The 27,584-nt window shown below is 48.9% G+C and overlaps 1 protein-coding gene across 11 annotated transcripts in view; it reads right to left on the bottom strand.

Moving 5' to 3' along the window:
• Positions 1-27,584, bottom strand: part of SNAP47 (synaptosome associated protein 47) — a 102,954-nt gene that overhangs the window by 17,130 nt on the left and 58,240 nt on the right. For 7 of the 11 annotated variants that reach the window (XM_081285732.1, XM_081285737.1, XM_081285731.1 and 4 more), the window contains one exon: positions 8,972-9,045. In XM_081285732.1, the coding sequence (XP_081141858.1) occupies positions 8,972-9,045 (74 nt within the window). Of the gene's footprint in view, positions 1-339; positions 9,046-21,210; positions 25,236-25,549; positions 25,720-27,584 lie in introns of those variants that run through there. The other 4 variants (XR_014021021.1, XM_081285739.1, XM_081285740.1 and 1 more) reach the window with 4 other exon arrangements.

Consider the following 27,584-nt stretch of genomic DNA (forward strand, 5'->3'; position numbering starts at 1 on the left):
GTTTTCAACACAGGGTTTTGGAGAAACACATCCAAGCTGTAGCAGGTTGACTCATTACAAAGACAGAACAATTACAAACATATGTGCATCTAACTATGGCCCCCAAAACCATGCAACAAGAACAGACAGAATTAAAGAGAGAAGCAGACACAGTAACACTCAAGATACTTCAGAAATCCACTCTCAGCAGTGTGTCAAATAACCAGCAAAGTCCAGTGGGGAGACACAGATGGGAGCCATACTGTAGACAGCAAGGCCCAGAAGATGGCGGGCACTTCACCCAACAAGCAGGATCCTCATTCTTCTCCAGACATGTGAACTTTCTCCAGGACAGACCAACATGCAAGGTCAAAGATGAACTTTAACTCATCAAAAAGGATCGAAATTATACCAATGTGTACTCTTCCCAAAGTAGAAATAAATATGAAAAGCAAAGCAGAAAAAACTGGAGGAAGTTCATGAATGTGTGAGAATTAAACAATATACTATTATGTAGCCCAGGATGGGGATGGGGTTCCAAGAAGATACCACAGGGTAAGTTAAAAATATTTTGAGATAAATGAAATGAAAGAATACCATGTCAAAAAATAAGAGATGTAGCTAAAGTAGTTCTTTTTTAAAAAAAAAATATTTATTTTTTAGGTGAAGAGGGACATAACACAATGCCTTTATTTTTATGTGGGGCTGAGGATCGAACCTGGGTCCTGCCTGTGCTAGGCGAGCGCTCTACCACTGAGCCACAATCCCAGCCCCTAAAGTAGTTCTTATAGGCAAATTTATAGCTTTATTAATTAATCAGGTACTGGGTTTTATTTTTTATTTTAAGGCTAGGTTTTGCAAATTTTCCCAGGTTGTGATCCTACTGTCTTAGCCTCCTGAGGCACTGGAATTATAGGCATGTGCCACCGTGTCCAGCAAATTTATAGCTTTAAATACCTATATTAGAAAAGAAAGCTCTCTCTGTTTTTTTCAGAAGTCCTCTGAAAGTTGCTTTGCCTCCCACTTCCCAAGATTGTCCACAGCCCAGCTCATACACTTCCGAGCCTGGTCTGTCATCTCCCAGCCTGGTCTATCATCTCCAAGCCCATGTGTGTCCTGACTCAAGTTCCTCCAGGATCTATCTGGACTGAAGCACCTCACTAAATGCTGTCTCTCACTGTGCAGTGAGTTTGCTCTGGGACTCCCGTCCCACATTCTCTCAGCCTGCAAGCTGACTCTCTTGCTCATATCTGGGCTGAACACCTACAGTGGGATTCTCAGTAGACTTCCAGACTGCTGGCCACTCTGGGTCTTGCCCAGCAGTTTTCATCTCTGCCCTCCACCTGAGATCTTTCCAGGTCTAAACCCCCTCTCCAGTGTTCTGGACCAAGGGGATTTCCCTGAGTACACACAGTCTCTCTTAAGGCCCTCATCAGTCTAGTGGGGGAGACAGATCTTGTAATATCAGGGCCCTGAACTCCCTAACCCTCCCAAGCTTCCCAGCAGCAGCACCAATAGTGCCAAGAATAGCCCACACTGGAAACAATGCTGCCTGGCTCAGGCCTTCCATCAGGATGGCCCAGGAGGACAATGATGGCCCTGCTCTCAACTCTGCCTGGCCACAGAGGGTCAGAAGTCCAGGCAGGAGCAATGCTTCTCTCTGGGTCTATATGTCCCTTTTGGACTATACTGGGCTCACTTCTTCATCCTTCCTTTCTTCTCTTCCTCCTCCTCTTCCTCATTCTTTTCTTCTTTTCTCCTCTTTCTTATTTTGCATTTAAGGGATGGCAAGAATCCCCGCATGTTGCAGATGCAATGTGCACCAGTTGTTTTCACTTTTGTTCCCTTCTTGCTGTGATGAAAGCTATGGGCTGACCCTGCTCCACACCTTACAGGGACCTGGGCTTCAGATGTGGATACATTCACCTTGTGCAGTGACTTGTTTTCCCTACTTTCTTGCACTAAACACTGTGAAATGCAGGTTCTCAGAGCACAGTCCAATGTTTGACAATGGATCCCTGCTTCTGCTGAGTCAGCCCTCAAGGTACAGCATTTGCATTTCCCTGGAGAATTCCTGGGGACCCTTATCCTTTCCTGACTCCATGCTGGGGACATCTGCTGCCTTAATTTGCAGTTGATGGGGCCTCTGTATCCTTTCTTGAGGAGGATCCCACATGCCCACCTGACAGGAGGATGGGGAGGAGTCAGTGAGGAGGCTCTGTCTACAGCAGTGCTCCAGGTCCCTCTGGTCTGTGACAGCAGCAGGTACTATCCATGCTTTCTGCTTGGGTGGAGCAGGCTGGAAGCCTGTGGCTAGGATGACTTGCTCCACCCAGCTGTGTCCAGGGTCACTAGGTGAGTCCTCCATAGACAGAGACATGGAGGCAGGGCCAAGATTGGCCAGAGGGGGTTTCTGAGCTGGGACACTGGACGCCTGGGCAGGGGATGGATCTGAGAACTGAGCCCAGGCTGGAACTGGCCACATCTTGAGGCTTGAGGTGGGAATGCATGTTTCCTTCCCAGGAGGGTTTGAGGCTAGGTTGTTGTGTCCTGGGAAGTTTGTGGCCTCTTTGGACAAGACATAGGGGAAGGCAGGGCAGTTGTGGGCTTCCTCCAGGGAGAAGCCACTGGATGGCTACATTCCATGTAGCCGAGAGTTGCAGGGCGGGCTCTCCATACCTTATGGGTCTTCTGCCATGTGCATGCGCTCCTGAGATACACACACCTGGTGCTCCAGTTTGGGATGACCAGCTTGACTGGCTTTGTGTACCTGCGCCCAAACTCTCAACATGCTTTGACACTTCGACGTATTTTGCACCCCCAACACCTGCCACCACATCATCCACACCCTTCCCAGGGGGACCACCTCCTGGATCTGCTCCAGGAGGGCCCCTTCCAAGCTCTTCAGGGCAAGCCAGTGTCCCTCTTGGCACTGAGTTAGGAAACAGGATGAGGCTGGCAGAAGACCAAGTGTAGATGGGTGTGGTAGGTCAAGAGGGCCCCTGCCAAGGGCTGCGGTCCATAGGAGAGCTGGGCAGCTACTAACAGTGTCAGCCATGCACCATGTGAAACACCCCAGATCAACTTCAAGGTGTGGGATGCAAACAGCCCTGAGCTCCATTCAAGCACCCCACTAGTGTCCTCACCCTCATGTTCCCACAGTCTGCCAGGGGCCAAGGACCAGAGACCAGCCCACCAAGTGGGGGTAAAGGCTCATGCCAAGTTCTTGCAAAGTGGCGGAAGCCAGCTGCAGGAGGGAAGGTGGAGATTCAGTGTGGGTGACCCAGGGTGGCAGGAAGAAGACTCACTACAGAGATGGCAACTAGAACCTTGCAGTATCTTCCCTTATAACTCTGCCTTGGCTACTCTGTAGAACAGAAGACACCCATCACAGCTATGTGACTCAGCTCCAGGTCCATACCTCCTCTTGGCCTCAAAAGTAGAAGCCCTGAGCCAGGTTGGCTGGCACATGCCTGCAATCCCACTGACTTGGAGGTTGAGGTAGAGGAATTGTGTATTCAAGGCTACCTTGGCAACTTAGCAAGATCCTGTCTCAAAATAATAAATGGGGCTGGGGATGTAGCTCAGTGGTAACTTGCCCTGGGTTCAACCCCTGGGACCAAGGGGGGGGGGGAGTAGAAGCCCTTTCTTCCCAGCTGTAGGGCTAGCCTTGGAAGGTTGACCTCCCCCTTGCCCTGTAGGATAAGGCAACCCCACAGCCCTTAGGACTTGTATTCCACATGCACCTTTTAAAAATCTCTTGTACTGGGCAGGTGGTGGAACTGGAAGCCTTGCTTAGTCTGTAGGAGCTGCAGGTTGTGGAGCCGCAGTTTTCTGAAGGCCATGGGCATCCTTTGGGTCAGTTGAGAAACACTGAGCCCTGTCCCAAGTTCCCATGCCCGAGTCTGTGCAGAGCTTGGTGTCCTGATCAGCTGGCCCTTGCATAAATCAGAGGCTACCAGGCCACAGGAGAACATGCCCAGCCTGTGGGAGCTTGCAGATGGTCCCTGAATCCATGGCCCACCTGCATCCATCGCCGGCTGTTAGACAGGCGGCCCTGACACGTGGCTTCAATCACAGCAGGGCTGGGAGGAAGGGGGGCCAGACTGACGTGACTCTTCTCTTCCCAGACCAGAATCCAGACGGGACAGCACACCCAGCAGCAGGCCAGCCCACCCAGCGCTGCTGCCTGCCAACTGTCTGCCTTTGAACTTAGGGAAATCGGAGGCAGATGCCTGTGGTCAAAAGAGTGTGTGCAGGTGGGGCTCAATCCTCTGAGAGGACAGGAGATAGGGAGAGGGGCTGGGCTGGCCACACTGACCTCCCTAGCCACTTTCATGTGCCTGTTGTTTGCCCATGGCTCAGCTAAGACTCATCCATCCCAGGATGGACCTGCCGAGCAAATGATCACCCCTCCCTTAACACACACACTGACTCCGCAAGGGGAGCATCCGAGATTACTGACCCTGGGGCGGCACAAGAACATCACCCCCAACCCAGACAAGACTCCTCAAAGAATGTTGTCAGGAAGGGCCTAGTGGCCTTGCCAAGTGACCTCTGCAGCTGTCCAGGAGCCTCGAGGCAGAGGAACGCCCTGCCTTTGTGCAGGGTCAGCCAGAGGCCTTGGGAGGCACCGCCCACCACGCCGGGCCTGTTCCCAGCCTGCTGAGGAAGGCCAGGCAACCAGCATGCCTGGAATGTTCCCAGCATCTAGCTTCACCTCGGGCCAGAACGGCCCCTAGGTCACCCCTGGAGCCCCATGCTGCTTGCTTGCCCCTGGGACATGGTCCAGGGCAAAGCTGGCTCCCTGTCTATACTTGGTCAAGAATGCACTGGGGTCTTCCCAGGACAGACAGTACTGGGACAGACTGTGATGTGGAAAGGGAAATGCCCAACACCTGATGGCCACTGCTCAGGTGTCCTGGATAGACTCAGGTAGGAACGCTGGCAGTACCTGCAGAAGCCGTACGATAAAGCTGCCACTTCTCGGGGCCTTCGGGCCCCTCCAGCCCCTCTGGTTCAACGCTATGAACAGTTGCCTTTTTGTTTACTGTAGCAGATTGAGCATCTGTAATCCAAAAATCTGAAATACAAATGCTCAAAAGTCCAAGACTTTTTGAGGGTTGATATGACAGCCCAAGAGGAACATTCCACATAAGATTTCATGGATAGGTCCCAGCCAGAGTCCAAGTGCACTACAAGTCCTGCCTACAGGAGTTTCAGACTGTTCTTAAGTGGCCCTGAGGCATACATGAAGTGTGTGTTGAGATGTACATCACACCTGCAAGATGAATATGTGTATGTAAACATTCCAAAATCCAAAAACCAAAAATCTGAAATCTAAAACACTTCTGGGACCAGCATTTCAGACGAGGGATGCTCGTCTGCTTTTCTTTATTTCTCCCTGTGTTTGGGGGTGGGTAGGTATGGGGTGGACTCAGTGCCACTTGCATGTTAGGCAAGCACTCTGCACTGAGCTTACCCCACCTTACAAGCTGCATGAATACACTCTGAGACAACTTCTTAAAGCCCAACATACTTTTCTGTAGGACACAATTATTACTAATGGATTTGTATTGAACAGGTAATCCCAGATTCAAGTTGGTAAGCACTGCCAAAAGCCAAAAAAACAAAACCTGAAAATAACTATTTCCACTGTGGCCAAGTGATACTGCAAGGAAATACAGAGTGTTTTCAAAAAACAGGCAGGGCAAAACCTCACAGAACACTGGAAAATATTTAATATTTAAATATGATAATAGAATGACGATATGATTTTTGGTACCAGGGATTGAGCCCAGGGATGCTTAACCACTGGGCCATATCCCCAGCCCTTATTTTTTATTTCGAGACAGTGTCTCACTAAGTTGTTTACAGCATTGCTAAATTGATGAGGCTGCCCTCAAACTTGTGATCCTCTGCCTCAGCTCCCGAGTTGCTGGCACTACAGGCATGCACCACTGCACCTGGCTAACATTTTCGTAAGTTTACTGTTCTAGAAAGAGTCTTAACAACTGTTGGACGCTGCACTGTGCTCTTAGCCCTGCTCCTTCTCCTCCTGCTGCTGCTTCCTGCTCTTGGCATATCCATCTCTGTATAGATTCTTGAGATGCTGAACTTACTGAGTTCTATCACTTTTGATTTGGGTTTGTTATACAGCCTAAACTAACTGATCCACAGCCAATTTGCGGCAGTTGGACCTGGTTTAATCTGTCACCAAGTTCTGGGCGTGGCCGCCTCACACAGCTGCAGGTGGCAGTATCCTCCAGGGGCCTGGCTTGTTCCTCTGGGGCTGTAAATCAAATGCCCATCCTCAGGCTGACCCTCATCTTTGCTACCAACAGCATGAACCTGCTGGGCCTGGGAAGAAGCCCCTCCAAGGACACAGTAACAGTCTTCCCTAAATGTTGGGCCAGCGGACGTCTTGTTTTCTCCCTAGAGGGCTGTGTTCTGCTCTCTTCTAGGTGGATGGTCCAGGAGTGGTCTCAGATCTACAGGGTAACTAGTGCCTCCAGACTGGAATCTGTTGCAGCTGAGCTCAGGGCCTCAGTTTCCCCACTGTGATAGGAAAGGCTGCAGCAGGTCTTCCCTGACAAGGTCATGTGAGCTAGGCCCATGGGGCCTTTTCCTGTAGACACATTCCCCCATCCCCCCAGCACAAGGGAGGTGCAGCTGGTTCTGATTACAGGGCCCCAACTCTCCTTGGTGAGCGAGCCTGTCTGGCAGAGGCAACCCAACCAGCCCCTCACCCACAGTCCAGCCCCTGGAGGATGGGGTCAGCTGCTCCTAACTTGCATGGCCCCTGAAGACAGGAGCCTCCCAGGAGGTAGAGGGTGAGCCTTCCCACAGGAGAGCTCTTTGCATAGCTGTGACCTCATGGTTTTTTGCTCTGACCTTGGGTGGGTGGAGTAGGACTGCATTTTTTCCACTTCAGTGGCCAAAGAGCATCTGATCTGAGCACAGTAGGACTTTATGGAATTATAGAAATCTCCTCTCCTGGACCCACTAAGATCTAACTTCCTTTGACCCCCATGAGGTTCCACCCAGCAGAATGGGAGAGGTTCCCCAGGCCCCTCTCCTCTTGACTTGCCTCCTGGGCTCTGTCTGCTCCTGGGTTGGGGCTGAGCATAGGGACTCTTTCTGGTGGTGTACCATGCATCCCCTGGGCACCTGGAATCATGAGGGCCCAGGGCCAACACAGGCCCAAGCACCCTCTCTCCCCCCATCTCTCCCACCACAGGGAGCCTCGGCATCCCAAACATGAAGTTAGGGCAACACAACAGAGACCCACCCTTGGCACCCTACAAAGCAAGCTGCTCCTGGAATGTCAGCAAGGCCACATGGACTCCCTGCATGTCAGCTGCATATGCAGGTAGGCTGAGCCATGTGCTCCTTTCCTGGGGCATGACAAATGGACCGGGGCCACAGAAGCCCTGAATTCTCAACACTGGGCCTAACCTCAAAGGAGGGCATGGCTAAACCAGGACCCTGACTCCTCAACCCATATACCACAGTCCAGACTTTCTACCTATTTCTCAGAAGTGACCCTCACAACCATCCAGGCATACTGCTTGACTTGGAAACCTGACCTCCATGGGAAGTTGTCAGACTCTAGCCTCTGAGAGGGCCCTACTGGAAGCAAAGAGCCAGGCTGGACACTGAGTTGCAAGAAGACCTGGCACTTGCTGAGGGTTCATTCTCCTGAGGTCCCCTCACCAGGTGGTCTTTGGGGTGGCAAGTCCCCAATTCTTAGCCCCCTTGGAAGAGGTGCCCAGCTGGTATGGGAGCTGTCCTGGGAAGATGCCGGATGCCAGCTAATAGGGCCCTGCACCCTCCAGGACAGGGCACTGTGGGGCCAGGGAGAGGCCCTGTGAATGTGAGCACTTGTGCCAGGTGTGCAACAGTCTGCAGTGGCTCAGGGTCACACAGACATGCCAAGGGGGACACTGATCTTGCAGCCCATTTAGAGGCCTGTCAAAACTCTGCCATCTTCAGTGAAGGCCCCCCAAAAGCAAGCTCTGGGCCTGGGGGCCTAATGTAGACCTGGGAATTGAGTAATGTCAGTATCCCCACCATGCCAGGTCACATCTGAGGCTGCCCCACTACCTCTTCTTCCTTCTAAGGTAGAGCATCCCTGGGGAGGTGGAGTTGCCCTGCTGAGGTGGAGCAGCTCTGGGGAGGTGAAGCAGCTCTGGTGTGATGGAACAGCTTCTAGGGAAGTGGAGCAATGGGGATGCTGGCCCCTCCCAGGTCCTGAGCTCACCTCCTGACACACCCCTCTGGCCTCCAGTCCCAAAGGACTGTCCAAAGTGACACCCTGCTTTGTCATGATCTAATCTCCCAGCCTCAAGGGTCTGGGGAGGATGCTCTGTCCTGTCAGGAGCTCCCCTCCCCTTGGCTTCCTCCCTCGCACATTGTGCTCAGAGGGCCTCAGTCCCACAGGATGAAGGTGCTGCTGCCTGGCTCCTACATTGTGTAAAGCTGGCCTCCTTGGACATGAACTGAATCTGCATCCTTACACACTGAAATAATGTCTTTGAAATTCTTTAAATTCAGGAGATGGACAGTGGGGTGTGTTTTGTAAAAAGCTGCAGTCGCTTTCTTTCCTGGCACAAAGATAAAGGAGACTTCTCTTCAGCCACCATAGCTGGGCCACATTCTTGGTCCCTTGAGCATAGTGAGTGCCACTCCTTGAACCCACAGACAGGCTTCCTAGGCTTGGCCCCACGTCCCTCCCTCTGGGGTCAGCATGAGTGCGCTGGTGTCCCAGGCTCAGAGGGCAGAAGCCTGACACCTTCCCCAGGGGTGTCATTGTGGAGGGTACCCAGACACGGTGCTGATGGCTGCTGGGTCCTGGCCCAGAGCCCCCACCACTTTGTGAGCTTCCCCTCGCCACAGCAGAGACCTGCCACTGAGACTTCCCTCACCTGGCTTTTTAATGGAGAGTGAGTGAGGGCTAGGAATACCTGGGGAACAGTCACTGGTGTCTCACCTGTAGGTGTGAGGTTGGGAGCCACTGGCAGGGGCCAGGCTGGCCTCTGCAGGGATCTCCACCACACACTGCACCTGAAACGTAATGCACGCTCTGTTATTGGCTCGGCATGTGAAAATGTTTTTCTTGACAGGCATTATCTGTGTTTGATTTCAAAATCAGTCCTTTCAGGTCGACCACTTTCCTTGTGTATTTAGAGGTAACCTGGGCTCTTGGGTGTCTTGCAAGTCTAGGCAAAGGGGTAAGTAGGCCACTATCCTCATAAGGCATCCTTTCTTGCTAGCCTAGGTCAGGATGCACTGATTCTTTTCTTTAAAGATGGAAATGGCTTCACAATCCTCACTGAACAGATAGGGAAACCAAGGCCTCAAGAGGGAGAGAAGGAGATGCCTAGACTACACCACTGGAATTTGTCTCTTGTCCATCAGCCCCTCTCTAGCCCAACACAGGATGGAGACAGTGACACAGGGGATGTCTAAACACAAACCCTCAAAGTACACTCTCTGGTCCCCAAATGGTGCTTGACCTTGGGGAGACAGCCCCCAACATTCTACCAGTGACCCTCACAGATGCCAAAGCCACAACCTTCACTGGAGGCACAAGAGACAGCAGTCACACCTGAGCTGTGTGTGAGGTAGCACCCGAGGGGGACTGGAGAGGGTGGACCCTGACTCTCCCTGGTCCCAGCTCTGGCAGGGGCCCTGGGGTCATGAATGTACACCTGAGTTGGTGGTTGTTATTTTTCTGCCTGCCTGTGTGAGCATGTGTCAAAGCCTAGCAACAGATGAAAGAGGTTCTGCAGAGAGAATGGAGCCTCCTGGGAATGTCCTTGTAATAAGAACACACGTGCCACAGTCATCTAACCTGAAGACATGGAGGCAAGGGGACTTCTTGAGGCAAAATGAAGAGAAGTCTATAATTTGTTCTGTTAAAATGATTCTTGACCACAGGATCAATACTAAGCTAGGTGTCAATAACAAGAGTCGCTCTACCCAGGGTTGTACATCTGCCCAGATGTCCCTAAAGAAGTAACTTCTGTGCAAGGCTGCACTCTTCTGACAGTCCCTGCATTAGTCCCTGTCGCCAAGCAGCCAGTGCGGGAGCTCTTCAGGCCTCCCCGGCTCTGCTTTGTCACTGTTTTAAACCTAATAGTTTTCAGTTGGTCCACGAGTCTCTGTGTGAAAGGGCAAGTGTGCATGCAAGGGCATATGCGTACACACTGCTCTGCTAGGGGCTGAGCCTCCACTACACTTGACTGGGGGTCAGAGAGGTGCTGGGGACTCTCCCCACGGTGGTTTTGGTGGACCGGCCCCAGGAACTGTGGCATGGAGGCACATCCAGCGTGAGTGGCCAGGAGACCTGACTCAGAGATCTCCCCCTCGCAGGCCCTGCTCATGAGTATGGAGTTGGACAAGGCTGAAATGAGCACAATGAGTGTCCCCCAACAGTCCAAAAACACACTGACATGATGCCAGGCTGCTCTCAGCACTCCGGTGGCCCCAAAGGGTGTCAATCATGATCTCAAAAGACAGACTCCCAAATGCTGAGATCCTCAAAGAGCAAAAATCCCTGAAATCTAAAATTCCCAAAATTGCAATCTCAAAAGATTAAAATCCCCAATATTACAAGCTGAATTCCCCCAAACTGCAAATCCCATAGGAAAAAAAGGGGGTGCTATATTCAGGATTGTATCTCAGAATCATGGGCAGCACCACAATTTATGGGAGGTTTTGTCACAAAGACAATACCTTAGTAAAAGAAGTCAGTTCAAATGTATGTTCTTGATCTCACATTGGAGACTTAAGTGGTTATTTTGTGTCTACTGTGCATACTAAAGGTCTGCAGAGGAGATAAAACAGAGAGCAATGCAGACAGACAATTTATTGATATAATGCTGATATAAGGCCAGTTCTTTTGTCTTATAATCCTTCCACAACCTGAAATTTGGTTTATGGTGCATTTATTTTTAGCACTGCTTGAGCCTGACTTTCTCTTTTCTTTGGACTGAGACCTCCACAAAGGATGAGTGGGTTGCCCTGTTCTTTTCTTCGCTGTATCCCTAACAGCAATGCTTGACCCCTAGCAGACACTCTAATAAATGTCTTTTAAAGGGATTCAAATCATTTTTACAAATATACAGTGTATGCATAAAGCCTTCAGTACTAGAAAAAAGGGGGTGCACCACACTACCATATCACAATTTTCTATATTATTTATTTTATCTTAGCATCACTTCCAACACTGGAGGTATAAGTTGTATTAAAACTTTTAGAGAAAGTTCAAATTCATTTTGTGCAAATTTGACTCAGAGAAAATGCATTGACATGCTGACTTTGTGTGTACGTAAAATAAATGAAGAGATGCCCTTTTTGTATTTACAAAAGACAATTTCTCAAGATCTGGGCTCCCTGAGTGACTGCATATTCAGTGGTAACCAATCTCAGTTTTTATCAATCTCATGAAAAGACTTAGTATTTCAGATGACTGCAGTTATAAACCTGAATGTGCACAATTACCAACCATGGTGATAATACATTTATATATTTTGCTTTTTGACCTATTTCTTTGTAATATTGTTTATTTCCTGTAGCTACTAACCCCGTGACTGTTAGTACATCTGAGTGTTCATGTTTGCAAAAATGTGTATATTGTTATTGCCTATTTTATTCTGTAAAGTGGCCTACGAAGTATTCTCTTGTGTTTTCATGTTTCTCAAATAAATCTGCTTTTTTAAATGCAATTTGATGTCTTTAAAGAATTTAATTTTTTTTCTAGAAATATATGTATGTATACATATATATGTATATGTGTGTGTAAATTTTATATATATAAAATTTGGTATCACAGATTGAACCCAGGGGCCCTTAACCACTGAGTCACATCTGCAGCCATTGTTTACATTTTATTTAGAGACAAAATCTCACTAAGCTGCTTAGGACTTCACTAAATTGTTGAGGCTGACTTTGAACTTTCAGTCCTCCTGCCTCACCCTCCTGAGCTGCTGGGATTACAGGCATGTACCACTGTGCCCAGCCCAGAATTATATTTTTAGGATTTTCTAACTCTAAAGTCAGAGTTACAGTGTTTGGGATTACAGCCCAAATCAAACTGAAAATTCATCCAAGGCTCTTGGACTTGGGCTCTGCCCCAACACCCACATTCTGTCTGCATGTCTGAGTCCTGCTTGAGAGTAATCTTCTTTTCCTTATGGAGATTTAAAACACAAAGCAGGGAAGAATACTCCTATCCAGCATCCATTCCCTTTCCTTCCTCTCACAGAGTGTCAACTAATAGATTTGGAAATGTCCCCTGGAGGTGTAACACCAACAGGTGTGGGCTCTGGAGGGGACCCATAGGTAGGAATGTTCCTACACAGAAATGACTGAAGGAGGATCTTCAGGGCCAATGATAGTAAACTGGTGTTTGGATGTCAACTCCATCAGTAGAGAAAAACAAGGGAAGAACAATCCCCAGGAAGGGATAAGGGATGCCAAACTTGCTTTTAGCAATGAAACAGATGAAGTCTGTATTTTAAATTCTGCAAGTATTGATATATGATTTAGTGTATAACACTTATAAAGACAAAGACAATAAGTAAGAATATATTGAGTCACATAAAAATATGAAATCTGAGATTGAGTCTCAGCTACAATGCATTCTATGGGTTGTGCGGTAAATTCGATGTTATTTTATTTGACTGGTAATATCAAAACACATTTTGATCAGATTGAACTAGAAGCTCAAGAGAAGGAACACTTTTGTTGCAAATCAGTCACAATTGTTTTCTGGGCATGGTCATCAAGAAGCTGGGTATGGTGTTGTTACAGTCCCAGCTGCTCAGGAGACTGAGGCAGGGGGATGGCTTGAGCCCAAACATTCAAGGCAAGCCTTGGCAACAGTAAGAACTGGTCAAAAAAAGAAGAAAAAAAAGTCAGCAGGAGACACCCAAAACAAGACCTTGAAAACAGCCAAATATGTGAAAGCATTCAGTTCAAACACAGGGCCAGGGCCAGAGCCAGGATCAGGGCCAGGGACATGGGCACTGAGGCACCAGGGCCATATCAAGGAGCCCTGGACCAGCTCTGCTTCTACTTCAGAGAACCCTGAGGCCTGTGCTTGAGGAGTCATGGCCTGGAGGGAGCCTCTCTCCTCCCACTCCCAAGCTTACCTGTGTCCATGTAGGGAGACAGCAGACACAATCACTGCCCCATGACTTGGACCCCAGGAAACTTGGTGGCCCCTGCTGAGCTCAGTAATAGCCAGTCTACTTTGTCTTCTGTTCCACCAAATGGTTGTGCTGTTGTTATTTCAGCTTTTAGTGTTCTGTATACAGTCCAATGATAGATGGCTTGTATGGTGGAAGTCCCCTCAGACTATATATTTGAAAATTTCCTATCATGTGACTGACCCCTGCAGTTGTGGTGCAATGTGTTCCTCTAGTGTTTGTAGTGAGTTTGGGAGACCGGGTGGTGTTCGCATCGGACTCAGCATCCGGGCCTTTCTTCCCCTACAAGCTGTGCAGGGTGGGGGCAGCACCTTGGTTCTCTGTTGCTAATGACACAACACCATGGGCTGGGTGGGCCATGGAGAAGACAGATTTGTTGTGGCCCGTGGTTCTGGAGGCCTAAGGTCAAGGCACACACCTGGGGTGGGCCTGCTTGTCAGCAGAGTCCCAGGGTGGTGCAGGGCACCACGGGGCTTGATACAGGGGATGGGTGTACGTCTCTTCTGGTCTCTCTTACAGAGTCACCAGGATTCAGTCATGAGCTTGCCTAGCCTGGGCCACCTTCCCAAGGCCCACCTCTGAAAACCAAAACCATGGTGGACAAGCTTCCTCCCTCTTTGCACCTCACAAGGGGACTGCCTTCCACATACGGAGCCAGGGCAGAGGAGCACTCAAACCATTTCCAAACCATGGAACGAGCCGCTGTCAACAGCACTGATGTCCAGCCCCAGTGTCACAGGGGCCTCTGGATGCGGGTGCAAAAATGGCTCCCATCCAAGCCAGAAGTGACCAGGCATAGGGTACCTGGCCCAGTATTCTTCGCGGGGTCTGTGTGAGCCCTGCCCGCCATTCAGTAGGGCTCTGGGGAGCTGGCAGGAGGTGGCCTGAGTCCCTCTCTCAGCAGTACAGATGGGTATGGCTGCACTGTCTAGAACCCACCCAAAGTCTGAGGGCTGGAGGTGGGGTGCAGATGTGAGGCCCACCTCTCATAGGGAGAAATAAAGGGGACACTACATGTCAGGGTCTTTGCTCCTCGGTGGGTAGGGGCAGCAGAAGAAACAAGAGCTGGACCTCAGAGGAGCAGCTGCACCCCAGAACCTTCCAGGAGAGGGAGGAAGAGGCTGCAGCTCATGCAGGTGGGCTCTGGGAACTTGAGTCAGTTCTTGTTGATGAACTGCTGGACCCTCTGACACTGCCCTCCCTCAGAAGGCGGGGCTGTGCATTTCCAGGGTTCCTTGAGGGCAAGGTCTGCTGACATGGTTCTGGGTGGCCTAGGATTGTCTTGATTTTAGCACTATAATCTCAAGTCCTGGAAAATGCTCCTGAAGTCCTGTGGCAACCCCCAAGCTAGGAGTTGAGCAGGTCCAGTGGATACCACCCCACACTCTCTCACACATCCTGGTACACATGTGCACACAGGTATTCACACACACAGACCTGAGTATGCCCATCACAATTGTACAAACACATATACACACACACCACAAGCACGCGTACCCCAGCACACAATCAAGTATACAAACACCTGAGAACACACTTAGGTAAGCACACGTCAGCACACTCCTCACTCTGGCACACATCCTCCCCCAGTACACTGGCCTCACCCTTGGGTGTGCTAGTGCTCACCAGAGCCTGGAACCCTGACAGTCACTGGGGGAGGCTCTGGGGACAGCCCAGGAAGCCCTCACACCACCTCCTCCCAGGCTTTATCTACCAGACCATACCTACCTCTGCTGAGGCTGGAGAGGCCACTCTGCACTGGGAAGTCCTGGGACTTGTGCCCTGCATTTGTCAGCGTGTCCCCTGGGAGCTGGGACCTGCCTGTGCAATCTAGCAGTTCCCCGCCAGTGTGGGTGCAAAGGTCACTCAGCTCCCATGCCTCCTGGCCCTGGGCAGGGTTTCGCCAAGGGATGGTCCTGTCCTCCCATACCTGGACAGTCAGTTCCCTCCCTCCGTATGCTGGGCTCGAGATGCAGGAACCCCCACCCACCAGTCTTGGACACCCTTGCTCCACTCCCCTTATTCCCTTCCTAAGCCCCCACCATTGGACGCCCTTGCTCCCCGGGGTCTCTACCCCAGTCCACCGTCCCACGGTGCCCCTAAAGCGGACACTGTGTGCCTGGGGCCCCTCCTCTACCCTATACTGCCACGGTGGGTGGATGCCCTTGCTCCCCTGGGCTCCCGGGCCGCCCAGCCAGTGGCCTGATCCATCCTTGGGATTTAAGGGTGTCCGCAGGCAAATGAGCGATAGGCCTCCCCACAAAGGACTCTGTGGACTCTTTACCCACCGGGTGTGCAGCAGGGCGGTGTTCAAATGGGCCTCTCTCTCTCTCTTTTTATCAGGCTCCAAACATAAGGAAGGAATTAATCTCTGAGGAGGTATCATTTCCAAATCTAGAGATTCTTGTTTTGGAAACGTCTCCTTTGGAAAGCAGAGAATTGCGGAGACTCATATTTATTTGTTCAGGCAGTGCGCTCTCCAGGACAGCCTCTGGAGACCAACATCTGCTTCTCATGAGAGCCAGGGAGTTGTGGTGCCCAGCACACTGGCACCGCATCATGCAACCCGCTGGTCCACCAGGTGGTCTGTCAACAGCCCTCACTGCTGGTCACGGCAGAATTTCAGCCACAGACTAGCTCTGCCTGCTGTACAGCCTTTTCTCTTACCAGAGGTTGTGATTTCCAGGGTTTCAGTTGGCCACTGTCTGAAAATATTAAATGGAAAATTCCAGAAATGATTCTTTTCTGAGTAGCATGGCAAAATTTCACACTCCCTTGCTCTGTCCTGCTCATTTGGGATGTGAACTGTCCCTTCGTCCAGAGTCTCCATATAGTATATGCTACCTATCTGTCAGTACTTGGGAGCTGTCTTGGTTATCAAAGTAACCATGTTGGTGTGTAGAGGATGTCAAAGAGAAGCCAGGAAGTGCTTCCTTGAGGCAGAATGTTTTTGACTTAAGCAAAGGAAAAAAATGAATATGAGGTTGCAAAGATCTACCATAAATTGTTAATCTCTTACTGTGTCTGATTTATAAACTTCACCAGTTATGTGTCCACAGGAAAAACAGTAAAGCTAAAGAGGAAAGGAAAAGGGGAAGCACTGGGGAAAGAAATGGAGCAAGTTATATTCATGTAACATAATCATGTATTCATATGTTGCCATGAACCCCATTATTATGTATGATTATAATGTGCTAATAAAAACCAGGAGAGCTAGAGTTTGGTACTATCTGAGGTTTCAGGCTCCACCAGGGGTCTTGAACATATCCCTTACAGATAAGGGGATGCTGTATGGTATTTCACAGTCAGACGAAGCAAGCCAGGGAGGGGTCATCCTGTCCTGGCACCCCAGCACATTCACTGTGGGGCCACAGGGAAACTCTTCATTTCCCCACTCAGAAGGCCACCCTCTCCTAGATGCAGCCAGGGACCTGCCCTCCTTGTGCCCTGGTCTATGGTTCTCCCTCCTGAGGAAAGCCCTTGTGTCCAGATCCTTCCTCTCTGGACACCGGCCCCCTGAGCCCAAGACAGCTTCTTTCTCCTCTCAAGGAGCGGGGTTGGGGGAATTGAATGATTTCAAAGCCAGAAAAGTCAGATTCTTCTGGAGCCCAAACATGAGCTCTGTGAGGCCAGGGGCCTTGTTAGATGTAGTTAGGAAGATGGGATTTTGAGCTGCAGTGTTACGAGGGGTCCCAGAAGCCCCCATATCTATTTTCCCCCAAAGCAGAAGCTATGTTTCACATAGCTCGAAACATCAGAAGTGTATTCTCTTAACTCCCAAGGCCAGAATTTGATATCAAGGTATTGGCAGGCTGTGTCCTCAACTGGGGTTCATCTGGGGCTCCCCCAAGTTCATCTAAGTTGTTGGCATAATTCAGCTCCTTGTGGCAGTAGGGCGGAGGGGTCTCTAGCTACCCTGGATGTCAGGAAGTGTTTCCTTGAGGTAGAAAGGTGAATGTTTTTTACTTAAGCAAAGGAAAAAATAGATATGAGGTTGCAAAGATCTACCATAAATTGTTAATCTCTTACTGTGCCTGATTTATAAACTTCACCAGTTATGTGTCCACAGGAAAAACAGTAGCCTAAAGGGAATGGGGGGGGGTGTCTGTGTAGGGTGTCCTGACTCCAGAACCTCCCTGGTCCCATGGTCTACAACATGAAGTGTGCGAGAGCCAAAGGCAGTTGGGAATGGATTCCCTACACATGGAAAGGACTGAGGTGAGGTGAGGCAGAGAGCTCAGAGACCAAACCCCTCATGTCTCCATCTCCTCCCCACTTTTTCCTCTGTTGGGATTGATGTAACCATGAGGCAACCTACACCTCTGACCAGTGAACCAAGCATGATGTCCTCCTTTAAACCAGCCTGCGTGCTGGGCACGATTCCGGGGCCCACAATTCATCTGTCTCTTGCTGACTTCACAGCCGTAAACACATCTACCACAACATAAACCATTAAATTAAAAACATGCCTGACATGTGGAACAAATCCTGACATCTCTGTGCACAGGCTATGCATTTACTGTCTTTTCTCACTGCGAGTCGACAAAGCAGGAAAGCCCCTCCTCTCCCTGGCCTGGAAGTTGCTGTGGCTGCTGAAATCACCCTGCCCGGGAGCTCAAAGCCAGCAGTGCCCTTGGAGGTGATGAAGCACCAACTGCCTCCTCAGCAGAGATGAAGGCACCAAGGGGTGGTCCCACCTATGGCTGCACTGTGTCCTTCGTCTCCTGCTGACACCATCATGGAAGCAGGGGGTGTCTGGGAGCCTGCCAGCTCTGAGCAGCTCCTGGAACAGGAGCAGCCTTCAGGAAGAAAGTTTACCACATCTCCGTCAGCCTCTGAAGCCACATGAGGAGGACAGGAGGAACTGCGGAGAAGTGGCCCACACAAGCTGGGTCTGGGTCAGGGGCTTTGCCTAGTTGGGTCAACTAGTCTTCCGAACTGTACATGGGAGGCAGGGACATCTCCACATTACAGATGCAGAAACAGATGTTCAGAGAGAAGTAACTTCCTGGGGTCCACAGTCCATGTGGAACAGCTAGCATTAAAGAAAAAGGCCTGATATACACAGGAGAGCCTCGGGTTTTTGAGAAGGCTATAGCAGTATAAACACAGTTTGGGCTGAAAAGGTACAGCGGCAGGACCAAGTCAAAAAGGGTTGGTGCAAGTGAGAGTGGCAGCCAGAGCACGGCCTCCTGGGTGGAAGAAACACAGAGACCCGGAGGTTCTAGCCTGGTGTCCACAGCTCTTATGAGTTATCAACCCAACACAAACTAAGTGCTGGTGAAAGGGTCTGCAGATGTCATCAAGGTCCTGGATGAGTGGATCAGAGACAGGAGAGTCCCAGTGGGACTTGCGTTGTCACACCAGCCCCTTTAAGACCAAAGTGTTCTCCAGGTGGTTGCAGGAGAGACCGAGGTCTGCAGCAGCAGGAGGAAGATTTGTGCTGCTGCTAGTGAAAAGACAAAGGGACAAGGGTCAAGGACATCCAGGGTAGCTGCAGGGGATACCTCAGCCCTACTGCCACAAGGAGCTGAATTATGCCAACAACCTAGATGAACTTGGGGGAGCCCCAGATGAGCCCCAATTGAGGACACAGCCTGCCAACCCCTTGATATCAAATCCCGGCCTTGGGAGTTAAGAGAACCCATTTCTGTTGTTTCAAGCTCTGCAATTTGTGGTACTTGTCAAGGTCACCCTGGGAAGTGAATACAGAAGTGGTGAGTGGCTGTAACAAATGTATAAACAAAGTGGCTCTGGAACTAGGAAGATGAAAAAATGGAGACACATGATGGAAAAAGTCTAGGCTACCTTGAGCAGACTGTTGGTAGAAACATAGATGTTAAAGACTCTGCCAGTGCCTTCAAAAGGAAACGAGGAATATGTTATTGGAAACTGGAGGAAACTTGTTATAAACGGTAAAGCAGTTGATTGAAATGTGTTCTGTTGAGTGGAAAGCAGAACTCATAAAACATATACCTGAGGAGATTTCTATGCAAAGGGTTGAAGGTGTGGCCTGGTTTCTCCTTGTGCTGTTTATAGCAAAATACAAAGGAAAGAGATAAATCAAGGACAGAACTATTAGGAAAAACAAGCGAAAATAGCACTTAACAACTTGGAGGAATTCTCAGCCTGTCAGGGAGCAAAGTTGCTAAATTAGGATATTCACTATTAATAAAATGCTCTGGAGAGAAGGCCAGGGTGGCTGGACAAATGTGGTGATTAGTTGTGGCTCATGGTGTATGCAGCCATCTCAACAGAAGCAGTAAGAAAGATGGCGCTTCCTGGGAAAGGGCTGTAAAGAACTTCTTGTCTAATGACATTAGTGCCCATGATATGCACAGGAGACCTACAAGAGATTTGAGAATGTTTTATCATCCAATACACAGGCAGCTTGGACTGAAAGGTACAGACAGGATGAAGCAAAAAAGAAATGTTGGATTTCCAGAATCCTACAGAAAGGAGAACAGGCTGATAGAGCTGGTGGGCTGTGGACAAATTCTATCCTTAAAGGAGGAGAAAGAATGACTCCAAGGGTGGAATTTGGGGCCCAGAGGATTATTTTCAAGGCCTTGAAACCTAAAGAAATTTGCTCTGCTGATTTTTGGACATTGCTTGGGATGGATGACTCCTCCCTCCCTGCCTCCTCCTCCTCCTCTTTCTTCCTTCTCTTACTTTAAAAGCAGTTGTAGGTTCACAAAATCTGAGTGGAAGATTCAGAGTTCTTATATACCCTGTTGCTATGACATCCACACAGCTTCCCCCAGTGTTAAAACAGATCTTCCATTAAGCAGTACATTGGGTACAGTCAGTGAGCCCACATTACATTGGGGTTCATCCTAGTGTTTTTACTCTTTGGGTTTTGACCAATGTGTAGTACTGTTTTGCCCTAAAACCCCTCTGTGCTCCCTCTCTTCCCCACAACTCCTGGAAATCACCCATCTTATGTTCCCCTAGTTTTCTTTTCCACAATGTCATGGAGTTAGAATCACACCTGATGAAGCCTTTTCAGGTCGACCTCTTTCCCTTAGGCTCTTTCATGTTTTTTCTTGGTTTAATAAATCCTTTCTTTTGAGGGATGATTAATATTGCATTGTCTGAATGTACGCAGTTCATCCATTTGCCTACTAAAGGATATCTCAGTGGCAATTATGAAGAATGTGCATGCACAGATTTTGTGTGGATATTAAGTGTTCAATTCATTTGGGTAATCACCAAAGAGCATAATTTCTGGATCATAGGGTAAGAGTATAGTTAGTTTTGGAAGAAACTGCCAAACTGTCTTCCAAAGTGACTGTACCATTTTGCATTTTCACTAACAATGAGAATTCCTGATATCTGCGTCCTTACCAACATTTGGTGGTATCTGTTTTGGAATTTGGCTATTAGAATATGGGTGCTGATTCTGTTTCTACTAACAGTCTGTTTAAGGTAGCCTAACTTTTTCCTCATTGCTTTAATCTGCAATTCTTTAACGACATGAAATTAGAAATGCTGAACAACTCTTCATATGCTTATTTGCCATCTGTATATCTTCTTTAATGATGTATGTTAATACACATTTTTAATTACATTTTTCATTCTAATGAGCTTTAAGAATTCTTTGTGTATTATGGATAATAGTTCTTTATCAGACATGTTGTTTGCAAAGACTTTCTCCCAATCTGTGGCTTGTCATCTTTGTCTCAAGTGTCAATTGCAGGGCAGATTGTCAACTCATTCTTTCATGGATCATGGGCTTTGATGATAGTCTATCTAAAGAGAAGTTCTTTTTGTTGTTTTTATTGTTGTAACAGGGATTAAACCCAGGGTACTTCACCACTGAGCTACCTCCCCAGCCCTTTTTATTTTGAGACGGAGTCTCAAAATAATCATAAGTTACTTAGGGCCTCACTAAGTTGCTGAGTTTGGCTTTGAACTTGCACTCCTCCTGCCTCAGCTTCCCAAGCTGCTGGGATTAAGGGCATGCGCTACCTCGCCCAGCAATTTGAACAGCTTTTAAGAATCCTATCAAGGTAAGTCTACTGACAACATACTCTCTCAAGTTACTTGTCTGTGGATGTCTTTATTTACGTTTGAAAGATAATTTCACAGGATAAAAATTGGTGGATTTTCCACTTTAAGTATTTTGCTCCATTCTCTTCTTGCTGGCGTGGTTTGGGAGGAAAAATCAGATGTTAGCTACTCTGTAACTATCGAGTGGTTTCCCCCCTCTGGCTTCTTTTGAGATTTTAAAAAAATATTTGATTTCCCTTGTTTTATTTTTGAATATACTAGGTATAGGTGTAGTCATTTGGTACTTCTCCTGCTTGCTGTTCTCTGAACCTCCTGGATCTATCTATATCTTTGTGTCAGACATTAACTGGAGGGAAATTCTCAGTTATTACCACCTCAAAACACTTTCTGTTCCTTTCTTTATTCTCCTTTTAATATTCTCATATGTGCATGTTATAATTTTGTAATTGTCCCACAAGTCTGGGTATTCCATTTCTGTCTCTTTTTTTTCCTTCAGAGTTTTCTCTTTGCCTTTTATTATGGAAGTTCCTATTCTCATGTCCTCAAGCTCACAGACTCTTTCCAGTCTACTGATGAGCCCACCAAAAGCATCTTGATTTCTGTTAAAAGTCTTTGATTTCTGGCACCCTTTTTACTCTTAGAATATTCGTTCTCCTGCTTATATCATCTGTGTTTTTACACGCTGTGCACTTTCCGTGTGTCTTTGTCAGCTTTTTGGCTGCTGTAACTAAAGGATCTGACCAACTGTAGGGGAGGGCTCACAATTTCAGGGGTCTTAGTCCAGAGAAGTCCAGCTTCATTCCTTGGGCTCGAGGTGAGGCAGAACATCATGGCAGGAGAGGATGGTGGAGGAAAGCAGCTTATGTCATGGTGATCAAGAAGCAGAGAGACTGCACACCCCAAATACAGATGCATACCCACAGCCATGCCCTATTCCCACCTCCTCCAGCTACACCCCTATCATGGGATTAAATCACTGATTGGGTTAAAACTCTTACAACCCAATCATTTCTCCTCTGAACTTTCTTGCATTGTCTCACATGTGAGCTTTTGGAGGACACCCTTAGCATAGCTATCATAGTATTTTTGGAAAGATCTTGGTTTGATAATTTCAAAATTCCTATTATCCAACTCGGTTCTGATGCTAGTTCTGTCTTCAGTCTTTTCTTTTTTTATTGGTGTATTATAATTATACATGATGGTGGGATTCATTATTCCATATTCATACATGCACATGAATGTACTTCTTTTAGTATGTAGTTTTTTTTTTTTTTTTTTTTTGGAGGGACATTATGTGCTAGGTAAAAGCAACTGCTGCACACAGGATTTTGGTAATGTGGTGTAAGATGTGGGGGAGGGAACTATTCTATAATGATTAAGTCTTGGTAAGTCAATGTCCCTGGTTCATGGACTTCACGATTGATTGCTTCTCAGCACAGACCCTGCCCCCCAACAACCTCTCAGGTAAGACAGAATGGTTGGAAGGACCTGCAGTTGGATACTTCCCCTTCCCCAGGTCAGCCAGACCTTTGTAGAATGGTTTCTCTTGAGGTCAGAGCTCAAGAATAGAATGCTCTTGTATACTTCAAAAATGGTTACTTAATATTTTCCCTGGGGAAGCCCCAAAGGGATCTTTCTCCAACATTTACTGTGAGAACATGATTGAGCTGCTAAAGGTGAACTCACAAAAGGCCATGGTCTCCCCTCTTACCATGTCTCCTGCGGTTTTACTTTTCAGGATTGAGTACAATGAGGCTCCAACAATTTGTCATTTATGGTGCAGATTTTCCTACCCCAATTTGGCCTCCAGAGAAAATTCTGACATGAGTTTCTGCTCCAGGAAGAGGGAATCTGTCTTTGCTGTCTGTTGCCAGCAATCATGGCGGCAGTGTTGGCCCTGTGACCTCATTTCCCTGAGAGATCTAGGAAAATCTGTTCAAACTTTTATTTCTTGTTAGGCAGAGGGATAACGCCAAGGTCCTCAATGCATGACTGCAAAGGGAAAGCCCAGTGGCTCCTTTCTAATTTCTATTTTTTCCTCTCATCATTGCAGTCATATGCCAATTCCACCACTGGATTTTGGTAGCAGACATGTTTCTACAAGTCAGGTTCCACAGGTTCATGGATGAAAGGGTTTTGCCCCAAGGAGAACAAACCCTGCAAATCCTTACTAACAGCAGACTCAGGAGACCACAACCCAGAGTGTGACATTCTGTGGCAGTGAATGGACATGAGAGACCCTACACCACAGCATGAGGTTCTGAGCAGTAAGCACACAGGGGAGACTTCATCCCAGTGATACTGAGGATACCCGCCACTCACAGCATGAGGTCCTGCATCAGGGAGGTGTCAAGGGATGTAGGATACCCTATGTGTCACTCTGATCCGGGTCCTGGTAAATGGATGGGGAGCCATCCAAGCCAGAGACGTGGGACAGATGTGCATCCCTAGGTGGTGGGATGCCAGCAGAGATGAGTTCTTTGCTGTTGGTCAGAGGAAGTTAAGTGGGGCTGGGACTCACTGCCAACGTGTTCTCTAACTGCGGACCACACGCTCTGGGTTGCTGAAAGTGAGCTGCACATGCTGCTCACATGGGGTGCCTGGCAAGAGCGTCTTCTCCATTAGTACTGTCATGCCTGGCAGCATCCCCAGCACTGCCCTACTAGTGGTCTTCTCACCTGCAACTCCAAGCTCTGGAGCTGGCTTCTCCTTGTCTACCCAGGACCAAAAAGTTTCCTGTCAGGCAGTGTCCTTTCAGGGATGAACTAATGGGGAAAACAGGTGGTAATACCTCATATAGGAAACAGTCTATGCGACACGAGAAAAAGGGGTCAGTTTGAGCCTAACACCATAGTCTCCAAATGTCTGCATTTTACACTGTTGTAGCCCTAGACCTGATCTTCAGGCTGGCTCTTCCTATGTTGATCAGATCTAATAAACTTACAGAGAGGCTCTAAGGAAGACTCTAGAATATGTAGGTCTTGGGGCAGGTGCACACTGCCTGTCCCTTTTTTGTCAAAAGTACACAGAGCTCTCCTTCCACAATACCAGCATTTGATTAACAGAAGTGGAGGGAAGGAGCTGCTCAGCTCATTATTGCCAGGACGGTGTGAGGCAGCAGGAAGAGGGGTGTGGTGCTGATGTCAAGATGCACCATTCCAGGGCACATACCCAGGGACCCACTCCCTCCAACTAGGGCCACCTTCTACAGCTCCACACCTCCCGACACTCTACTCGATTGGAATTCCTCCATCAATTAATCCACTGGTAAGGTCAGAGCCCTCATGATGGGATCACTTCCCAAAAGGCCCCACTTCTGAACACTGAAGCATTGGGGACCATCCATACAGGAGTGTTTAAGGGACATTCCAGTCCAAACCATAACACCCACAAACATGCAGTCATTATGTGTACATTAAATACACAGATGGGTGACAGTGGCCTGCTGTGATGTGGCTTATGAAAGGACCATCTTTCTCTCTCCCAGGGGCCCCCTGGGAGAGGTGTGAGTGTCCTAAAACATAAAACATGAAGGCCAAGAGTAGAATGCAGCTGTAAAACCGAATTTAAAACTAGCATTTCTGGGCTGGGGATCTAGCTCAGTTGGTAGAGTGCTTGCCTTTCATGCACAATGCCCTGGGTTCAATCCCCAGCACCACAAAACAAATACCACCACCCCCACCGCAAAAAAAAAATTATCACTTTTTTCCTATTACTGGAGAGACCTAGGGTCTGTCCAGAAGACAGAACTCTGTACTTTTTGTTAAGGGTGCTGTCACTTTTCTCTTGGGGGCAAAGGCCAGGCAGGTGTTTGCTGAGTGCTCTGGAGGTGTATTGGACTTCGTAACGCACAGGGAGCGACAAGAGCTGTCCACCAGAGGAAGCCAGAGCAGGATGTGGTGGTGAGTCTGTGGCTGCAGTTCCAGAGCGTGTCACTCCCAGAGCGTGCCCGTGACGCTGTGATGGAAGAGCAGGAATGTGCAGTCGCGTTCCTTCAGGAGGACTTGGGTATTGCCTTAGTGCCTGCTGAAGGGGGAAAACACCAGCGTTTCATGTTGGATAGCTTGGGCTGCAGCCCTGCAATGGCAGCACCAGGCTGGGATCTCACAACTTCAGGGACAGCAAAGATGGTCATACTGTGTTGGCTGCCCTCACCAGGACAGGGCTCTGCCTCCATGCTCATGACACCCAGGAGGCACCTCATGTGTACAGTGGCTCCCTCCTTCGGCTGCCCGTCCTGGGGCAAGGTGGGTTCCCAGACAGGACTTCAAACACCCACAGCCCTGGAATGGCTTCCCAGGCCCTACTGCAAGGGACATACAGGCTTGGGAAGTGCAAACCTGGAGGTGCAGTGTGTCTCCTCCTAGGTCAGCCTCTTCATGCGTCGGTTATGCTTGTCCACGGTCAGGGTCGCACGGTCCACGGCTGCTGTGATGCCACCCAGGGCCTCATCCTGCCGCTCTAGCTCCGTCTCAGTGTCCAGTGCCAGCCCCTTCAGCTTTGTCAGGATCTGGGGAGAAGTGCAGATAACACACAAGCAGCTTTCCTGAGGATGTTCAGGAGCACACACACCACTCACAGACCTCAGGAGCTGCATGTGAATGCACGAAGTTTTCTGAGTTGATGGCAACAGAGCCCACAGAGCTAGCTCCTGAGCGTGGCCGCAGTATAGAGAACTCAACCCTGCCAGCAGCCAGCACACAGGACCACTTGGAGAGCTTTCTCTGTCTGCCCATGCCTCTGGCCTTGTGGGAATATCCTCCATGAGCGTGGGTGCCTGGGTGTTGTGTCAGGTGGCTGGGAGTGTGGGGCTCAGTCCAGGTTCCTGGTCCTATCCAGCCACCATGTATGTTACCTGTCTGTGCCCATCTGGATGTGGATTAAACAAGACTTAAAAGGAAGAGCAGAGTACTGTTTTCCATGTGTAGAAGATGTCACACACAAAAAAAACAAGTTCTGACATGTACCACACAGTGACTCTCCATCAGTAATGGACTACACATGTGACAGTGGTCCCATGGGATGGTGACAGCTGAGAAGCCCTTGTCACATGATGCTGTAGCAACATGACCCTCTTCATATCTATGGGCAGAGCTAGTGTGCTGCTAGCATGCAAACTGTAGGGCAAGTCATTGTGCCAGCACGTGACACTTAGTAATAACGACCATGGCTATGGTATGCTCTGGCTTATGCATCTACCACACCACATGCTTCATGTTAGAGTGCACTCCTCCTACAAACAGTGTGCCGTGTCTTGCTGGCCACAACCTCATGCACATTGTTACTACCTCTTGGCGGCAGTGAGGCCACAGCAGTGACTGCTCCATATCTTCTAAGTGTGTGTAGGTCACTCTGTGACGTTCACATGAGGATGCAATTGCCTCACAGCATCTTTCTCAGATTATGTCCCACTTGTCATCAACAGGATGAGGAGCCGTATAACACAAACCCACCAGAGTGGAGGCACCTGGCTGCACTGACCTGTGAGTGGGAGGTTCACTGAGCATGAGGGCCTGGGGACTGTAGGGATATGCACAGGTCACGGAGGAAGACTGCCTGGGCCACTGCTGGCCAGCTCCTGTGTGCTGTGACTCACGTCATGTTTCATGGAGTCTTGTTCCATCTCCATTCTGTGGATACTCATCACACTATGTAGCACTGCTGTTGACCTCATGCTTACAGAGTGCACTGGTCAAAACCTTGATAGACTCAGGCTGACAGCAGGAAGGAGAACATTTCAAAAGAAATAGTAATGACAACTACTTGAGATACACACAATCACCCGCTTTCAAGGGCAGTTTCAGAGCACCATGAGGTCACTGAAGAGGACCTGCAGGGCCTGATTCATAGGAGGAGCCCCTGTTGTACTGGCAGCCTGCCCAGAAGAGAGTTGTAGAAGATCCACTTACAGCACATTGAGTGTGCGCAAGGACTGCCTAGGTGGTGACTCTGGAGGGCCAGCAGAGCTCCTCTAGAGACTATGGCTATGCCTGAGGCCTTCCCAAGGCCCCCAGATGACACAGGTAGGAGCTCTGAGTCCACAGGGGTCTGGGAGCTCCTCTAGGGACTGAGGTTGTGCCTGAGGCCTTCCCAAGGCCCCCAGATGACACAGGTAGGAGTTCTGAGTCCACAGGTGCCAGAGTGGGTAAGGCAGAGCCATCAGCACAGAGTTAGCTGTTACACCAGCAGGTGTCTGCAGGTATCTGGAGATGACCCAACAGATGCTCCATGGCCAAATAGCAGGCACTCAGGTCTAGCATCATTAACCCCTTGTTCACAGGTCTGGCCTCTAAAGACAGGGAGACTTCCCTGTGCTCTGTGTCTGACCAACCAAAACAAAACAGGAAACAGGAGCCTGAGACAGTAGGACTCAAT

This window comes from Spermophilus citellus, assembly GCF_964194105.1.
Source record: "Spermophilus citellus genome assembly, chromosome: 1".
NCBI classification, from domain to species: domain Eukaryota; kingdom Metazoa; phylum Chordata; class Mammalia; order Rodentia; family Sciuridae; genus Spermophilus; species Spermophilus citellus.